Source organism: Mus pahari, chromosome 1 (assembly GCF_900095145.1).
Source record: "Mus pahari chromosome 1, PAHARI_EIJ_v1.1, whole genome shotgun sequence".
NCBI classification, from domain to species: domain Eukaryota; kingdom Metazoa; phylum Chordata; class Mammalia; order Rodentia; family Muridae; genus Mus; species Mus pahari.
The window spans coordinates 96736300-96743465 of NC_034590.1; the positions used below are offsets into that span (position 1 = coordinate 96736300).

The 7166-nt window shown below is 50.6% G+C and overlaps 1 protein-coding gene across 1 annotated transcript in view; it reads left to right on the plus strand.

The window, feature by feature from the left end:
• Positions 1 to 821: 821 nt before the first annotated feature.
• Positions 822 to 7166, plus strand: part of Znf771 (zinc finger protein 771) — a 9968-nt gene continuing 3623 nt past the window's right edge. The window contains exons 1-2 of the mRNA XM_021206903.2: positions 822 to 910; positions 1287 to 1436. Coding sequence (XP_021062562.1) covers positions 1296 to 1436 — 141 coding nt within the window. The 5' untranslated portion in view covers positions 822 to 910; positions 1287 to 1295. The remainder of the gene's footprint in view (positions 911 to 1286; positions 1437 to 7166) is intronic.

Below are 7166 nucleotides of genomic sequence, written 5' to 3' on the forward strand. Positions count from 1 at the left end.
GAGACAGGGTTTCTCTGTCTAGCCCTGGCTGTCCTGGAACTCACTCTGTAGACCAGGTTAGCCTTGAACTCAGAAATCTGCCTGCCTCTGCCTCCCAAGTGCTGGGATTAAAGGTGTGTGCCACCATGCCCGGCTTGAACTATCTTTAAGTGCATGTGTAAAGTGAGGTCGTGATCATTTGTGCTGAGCAAATGTGACCAACTGTGTAAAAAAGCAAACTTAAAAGAACAGTTACCCAAGCCAGGCAGGGCAACTCCTGCCTATACTCTCCAGATTCGGGGTGAGGGTGGGGGGCTCGCCACCGGTTCTAAACTAACCAGGTTTACATAGTGAGCCTCTGACAAGTCAGAAACAACACACGGTAGACGAAAGCGACAGATTGGGCGGTGGTGGATCTGGCCGTATGCGGGCAAATAGCAAGCTGTCTGGCAGGTCAGTGGAAGGCGACGCGAGAAAGAACGAAGGAAAAAGGAGGGGAAAGAAGAGAGGAGGCAACAGGGCCGCTCTCCAGGCGGGGCGCCAGCGAGAGGCCCAGACTCGCGGGAGCGCACGTGGCCTACGCGGGCACAGCAATCTCGGTGGGGCGTCGAGACCCAGCAGCGGCGGAGCCCGGCCGAGGGTGGTTGGAACTCGGCTGCAGGGCCTTGAAGGCCGGGCTAGGTATGTTCTGTTCGTTAGGAGTTTCCGGGCCGCGGACACCTCTGAGTCCCGGCTCCCCCTCCCGGGGCGGTTAGGGACAGAAGCTCAGGCCTCCGGCCTCTCCCCTAGGGGCGGGGCCAGACGTGCGAACCAATGAATGTCCGCCCCTGGGGCCCCGCCCCGCCCCCGCCTCCGGAGCCGCGGCCTTCGCAGAGCACCCAACAGCCCCTCGCCCAGGCCCGGGGCCGCACGAGCACCGAACCTCGGGCTGGTGAGTGCGCACTCCACCCCGGGGCCTCAGCTCCAGCGGTCCTCCGGCACATCCCTTAGTGCTCGGGTCGCTGACCCAGGCTCTGGGGAGTGACTCAGCGCGAGGAGGGTGGCAACTCGCGGGAGCTGGAGATTCGAACTGTTCAGGGCCCTGAATGTCGGGATGAGTGGGGTGAACGGGTGTCTTCTGAGCTGGGCCCTGGGCAGTGCCGGAGCGTGGGGCTGGGTTAGGGTGGATGGGAGAGGACTCGATTCGGAGCCTGGGCAGGGCGGGGGAAGCCACGGCTGCACCGCCTTGTCTGGGCCGGGGCCACAGTGGGGGTGGGGGTGGGGGTGGGGGGCGGGTCCTGAGCCTCTGATCCAGCGCCCCGCCTCAGGACACCAAGATGCCTGGCGAACAGCAGGCAGAGGAGGAGGAGGAGGAAGAGATGCAGGAGGAGATGGTGCTGCTGGTGAAGGGTGAGGAGGAGGAGGGTGAGGAGAAGTATGAGGTGGTGAAACTCAAGATCCCTGTGGACAACAAGGAGGTACGTGTTCCGCCCCGATCCCACCCCCACCCTCGAACCTGTGCCAGGTTCAACGTCCCTCAAACAGAAATCAAAATCCTGCCCCCGCCTTTTCCTGGATCTCAGATCTAGAAACTCAGAATTGGCCCATCCTTGTGCTCACTGCCCCCCCACGCCCCATTGGATAGACGTTTGGCCTACTGTGAGAGCCAGATGCCATGCTGGGTGCTGCTTGAGGCACCGTGCTGGGTGGCTTCAGTCTCCATGCAGCCTGATGTCTGTAAACTCACAGTCCTGTATCCTGAGTCTAGATACAGGAGTGGCAAAGACCAGAGGTGAGGGAAGATGAGGTCAGGCAGCAGTAACAATGGCTACCTCTTGCATAGTTTATGGTGTGTCAGATGCTAGTCTAAGTGCCTCCAGTCTGATTTGTTGGTAGTAGTGACTCCATTTTATAGGTGAGGAACTGAGTCTTCTAAGACAGTTGGTAACTGACCTAAGTGACTACCCCAGACAGGAAGAGTGGCTCTGTCACTCTGTCACAGCTCCGGGCAGGTTGGCTGGCAGAGCATGCTGGGAATCTGGGTTTTCTCCTGGAGGTTTTCAGGACATCAGAATGAGTTGTTAGAGTCTGCCATTGGAGACCCTAACTATCACCAGTTATTTTACTTCCCAGAGCTGCCAGGGACCCTGGGCTGTCCCTGTCTCAGTAGACTTGAGTTGAGCTGGAGGACTCTGGCTGCCTTGGGTCTTAGGGCCCACATCCCAGAGGATAAATGTTAGTTCCCCTAGCGGACATGATGAGTTGGGAAAGGAGAGCTGCCCTCTAGGCCTCTTCCTTCTACTGTTAACTGTGAAGTCCTATCTTTCCAGCCTTCTTGGCTGTCATCTTCACCCAGCCTGACTTTCAGACCTTGTGTACCCTTTGGTTTGAACATTAAGGACTTAAAACTCCAGAGATTAAGATGGACTTTCATTCCCATCACCTCCCTACCAGCCGACAAATTTCTCAACCTTGTTAGTTTTTCTTGCAGTACTAAGGGTTGAACCAAGGCTTTACCTGTCTCTGTACTGTGTAGCTAAGCCCTTTTCTATTGAGATAGGATCTCAACCAAGTTGCCCAGGTGGGCCTAGAACTTATTCTGTAGTCCAGGCAGGCAGTCCTTTGACCTTGGCCTTCGTATTGAGTGGGATTTCAGGCCTGAGCAAAGCTACTTGGTTTCCTACCTTCTCTGTGCCTCAGTTTCCTCATTTGTACAGGGAGAGCATAGCAGCACTTACATCTTGGAGATGTAAGGACTGAGTGAATATGTGAGTTAGAGCTATGTCTTGTACATAAGCAGTGTGTAAGTAGTTCTAAGTTTTACTCTGTATGTGTGGATGAGTGGTGTATGTGAATGTGTGGACCTGTGCGTGTGCCGAAGCTGGGCAGGGAAAGCAGGTGCCAGCTCCGTTACTGTCTACCTTATTCCCTTGACAGGGGATCTTTCACTGGACCTGGTGGCCTGCAAGTCCAACTGATCTTCCCATGGCCTCTTACCACAGCACTGAGGGGTACAAGGCACACCTACCTGGTGGCTTTTGTCCTTGTTTGTTTGTTTGTTGTTCAAGACGGGGTTTCTCTGTATAGCCCTGGGTAGCCTATAACTTGCCTTATAGGCCAAGGTGGCCAGAAATCCACCTGCCTTTGCCTCCTGGGTGGGATTAAATGTGTGTGCTACTATAGCTGGCTCCAGCCATTATGTTTATTTGTTGTGTTCATGAGAGAGAGAGAGTGTGTGTGTGTATAGGCACTCAGGTGGAGGTTAGAAGACAACTTCTGAGAGTAACTTCTCTCCTTCCTCTGTGGGTTCCAGGGACAGAACTTGGTTCTTCAGGCAGGGCTACATGACAAGCCCTGCTACCTGCTGACCTCTCTGCTCATTCTTATCAAAGGCTTTTTTAGGCCGATCTCAGGCATTGGATAGAGTGAAGGCAAACTGCCTAGGCAGTGGGAAAGAGTTCAGGAGACGTATTCAGTGTGACCTTGATGGCTTGTGTGGGCAGGAGAGGGGGCAGGTTGAGGTGAGGAAGGGCAGGAGCGAAGGCTCACAGAAGGTAGCACTGGAAGGTTTCATTGGGGCCAGCCTGAGAAAGGCTGCTAAGCGGGACACTGTGTTCCATCTTGTGACATAGGAAGTCTTAGGCCAACTGATAAAAATGATTAGATTTTCTATTTACAAGAACCCCTGGCAGGGAGGCTGGGGATGTGTCAGTCCTTAGAGTTCTTGCCTAGCATGCAGAAAGTCCCGATCCCCAGCACCACATAGTCAGGCCTGATGGCATATACTGTGGCCTCAGTGCCAGGGAGGTAGAGGAAAGGCGATCAGAAGTCGGGACCAGAGAGATGACTCTGGAGTTAAGAGTACTTGGTGCCCTTTCAGAGGACCCAGGTTCAATTCCTAGCGCCCACAGGATAGCTCACAATACCTATAACTCCAGTTCTGAGATCTAGTGCCCTCTTCTGGCCTCCAGGGACACCAAGCATGTAGGCAAAACATTCATATACATCATGAAAAAAAAAACTTTTTTTTTTTTAAGTTCCAACTTATCCTCAGTAATGTAGTGGGTTTAAGGCCAGCTTAGGCTAAAAAACCCTATCTCAAAAACAACAACAAAAACCCCTAACCAACCAAAATAAAACAAACAACACAACATCATCATCGGCTGCCAAGGTTAGTGGCCTGCTCTGAAGTAGTAGCAGCAGTAAGAGAAAAGGGTGTTTGCACACCCCCACTGTGTTTGCACACTCCCACTGTGTTTGCACACCCCCACTGAAACAGCTGAAACCAAGGATTAAGGGAAGGTTTATTGTGAAAGTCATTAAAGCTCCATTGGGCCAGACTGTATAGTGTCAGGTAGCAAGCAAATCCTAACTCTATCATTTACCAACTTTGCTTCAGCTTCAGTAATAAGAACACTGAGTGTGATGGGCAAGGTGGTGCACACCTTTAATGCCAGCATTCAGGAGGCAGAGACAGGACGATCTCTGTGAGTTCAAGGCCAGCCTGGTCTACATATTGAGTCCTAGGACAGCCAAGACTTCATAGAGAATCCCTGTCTCAAACAGACATATCAAAACTTCAATCTGGAATCTGAGTAAGTGGCTTAGGAGGCTGAACGAGCTGGAGGTTATAGTCAGTCACAGTTGGCCCTCTGCTAACCAAATAGCGCAAGGATTTGCTATGTGACCTCCTGTAGCCGCTTTTGTTCATATACATGTTAATTCTCTCAAAAGTGCCTTCCAGCCATCATTGTGGTGCATGCCTGTAATCCATCCCAGTTCTAGGGAGGCCAGGGTAGGACTGCAAGTTCCAGGCCAGCATGGTTTACATAGCAAATGCCTGTCTGGAATGTGGCGTCCAGTACCAGTGGACTGTGATTGTTACCTGTCTACAGTGGCTGTTCTTTGTTAAGAATTGGCATCAAGGGGAGGGAGAGGCAGGTGGATTTCTGAGTTCAAGGGCAGCCTGGTCTACAGAGTGAGTTCCAGGACAGCCAGGGCAATACAGAGAAACCCTGTCTCGAAAAACAAAAGCAAACAAACGAACAAACAAAAATCAAAGCAAAACAAAAAAGAATTGGCATCAAGGGGCTGTGGATGTAGCTCGGGTAAAGCTGGCCTTACTGTGTGGCTCAGTCCCCAGGACTGGAGGAAAATAGGCTTCAATGATGCTATACTCAGAGTCTGGAGTAGTCTTTGTCTGCCTGTCAAACTCTGACCTGTCTGAATTTTCAATTATATTTATTTGTGTGACTTTGAGTATCGGGTACAGTGGGTACCATGGTATGGGGTTACCGTGGCACCTATGACAGCCAGAGTACAACTTTACAAAAGGTGGTTCTTTCCTTCTACCAGGGTGAGTCTTAGGAATTAGACTCAAATCATCAAACTTAGCAACAAGTGCCCTTGCCAGCCTGGCACCCACCTCATGCCCAGCTTCAGACACAACTGACCCTGAATGCAACTGTGTGGTTCTGTCCACAAACTTTGTCTGCTGTGCACCCGCTCTCTCTGGTGTGGCTCTTCTTACCTGCAGACTAGACGGCTTCACTTTACACTTCTTATTTATTGAGATGGGGTCTCCTCCTTACATGTGGTGCGTAGACAGACTCTGAACTTTGTGGTCCTCCTGCTTCACCTTCTAGATTGATTGCTAGGCTTGGAGTGTGCTCTCACTGTCCACCATAAGTCAGAGAAGCCAGTGTGAGGGAGTGTTTAATGTTACACATGCAGGCAGATCATTGGGAACTTGATAAGGGAAAAGTTTTTGTTTCTGCAGTGCTGGAGATTGAACTTAGGGTCTTGTGCATATTGGGTACCACCGAGCTATATTACCAGCGTAAGATGAAGATTAAAAAAAAATCTTAAGATTTATTTTCATTGCCAGGCAGAGCTTGGGAGGCATAGGTAGGTAGATCTCTGAGTTTAGGCCATTCTGTCCCAGTCTGGGCTCCACAGAGATGGTAGGATGTTGGTTATACTCCAGCCTTACCCATGTCTGGGGGGCTCAGACCAGTACCGGGATCCTTCTCCAGGTGCCCAAGGCCACTCCTCCTGGGCTGGCCACAATGAGGGTAACTAGTGGGAAGGGTTTCTTTCTCATATTTCAGAGAAGCCAGCGTGAGGCGGTCCCTAGGCTGGGCAGTGACAACTTAAGAGAAGGGTGCTGGGGAAAGGTTGGGATGTCACAGCCAGGGCAAGGGAGAAAGTGTGGCCTCAGATGACTTCAGACTGGACTTCCCCACAGCGTCTACTTTAACATGGAGGCTTTCTTGGAGAAAGATAGAGACTTAGCAGCTCTGTCCCGCCCTGCTGTGAGGTCAGGGGAGAGTGGCACCTTTTCGTGCTTTGTCAACTCAGTCTCTCTAAGCCTGGCGTCCTCTGCTGTCTGGAGATAACCCTGAGATCTCTGTACTCAGCAGGTGGAAGTAAGAGGATTTCAAGTTCCAAGCAAGCCTGGGCTATATGGCAAGGCAAGAAACTCTAAAAACAAAACCAAACAAAAACAAACTTGTAATCAAGCAGTCAGGGTGCAGAGGCTGGATCGTTGGTACAGATGAGGCTAACCTGAGCTACACATTAAAATACTGTCCCACCTGGCTGAGGGGTGTCAGGAAGATCTACTGTGATGGCATACATAAAGCGGTGCCATCAGGGCCTGACATGAGCATCTTCCTTACAGAAGCCCCTTTCACAGGGGACATTGCAAGACAGACACACCCTGCCACGGGTGCCTGAAACCTTGAGTGGGTTCAGTCAAACACACACACACTTTAACTAGGTTCTTGGTTCTTGCTCTATTCTCCAAGCTGGCTGAGACCTTGTGCCCCTCCCGAGTGCTGGTATTCTAGGCTGGCTGGCATACCCAGCCTGTGGTTTTTCCTTTAGGTGTATACCTATAATATAATTTAATTTCTAAATTAGGCACAGTAAGAGTTTAAAAATAATAAAATAGAACGATAACAATATGCTATAATAAAAGTTGTTTTAAACTTAAAAATTGTTTACTTCTGGAATTTTCCATTCAATATTTTCAGACCATGGCAGCTGAGCTCTCTTGGTTGATTTCTAACGTCCAAAACTCATCTTCTAGTTCAAAGCCACTTTCTTTGATTTATTTGTTTTGTTTTGAGATAGGGTCTCACTGTGCAACCCTGGCTGGCCTGGAATTCTATGTAGACAAGGTTGTTCTTTTTTTTTTTTTTTTT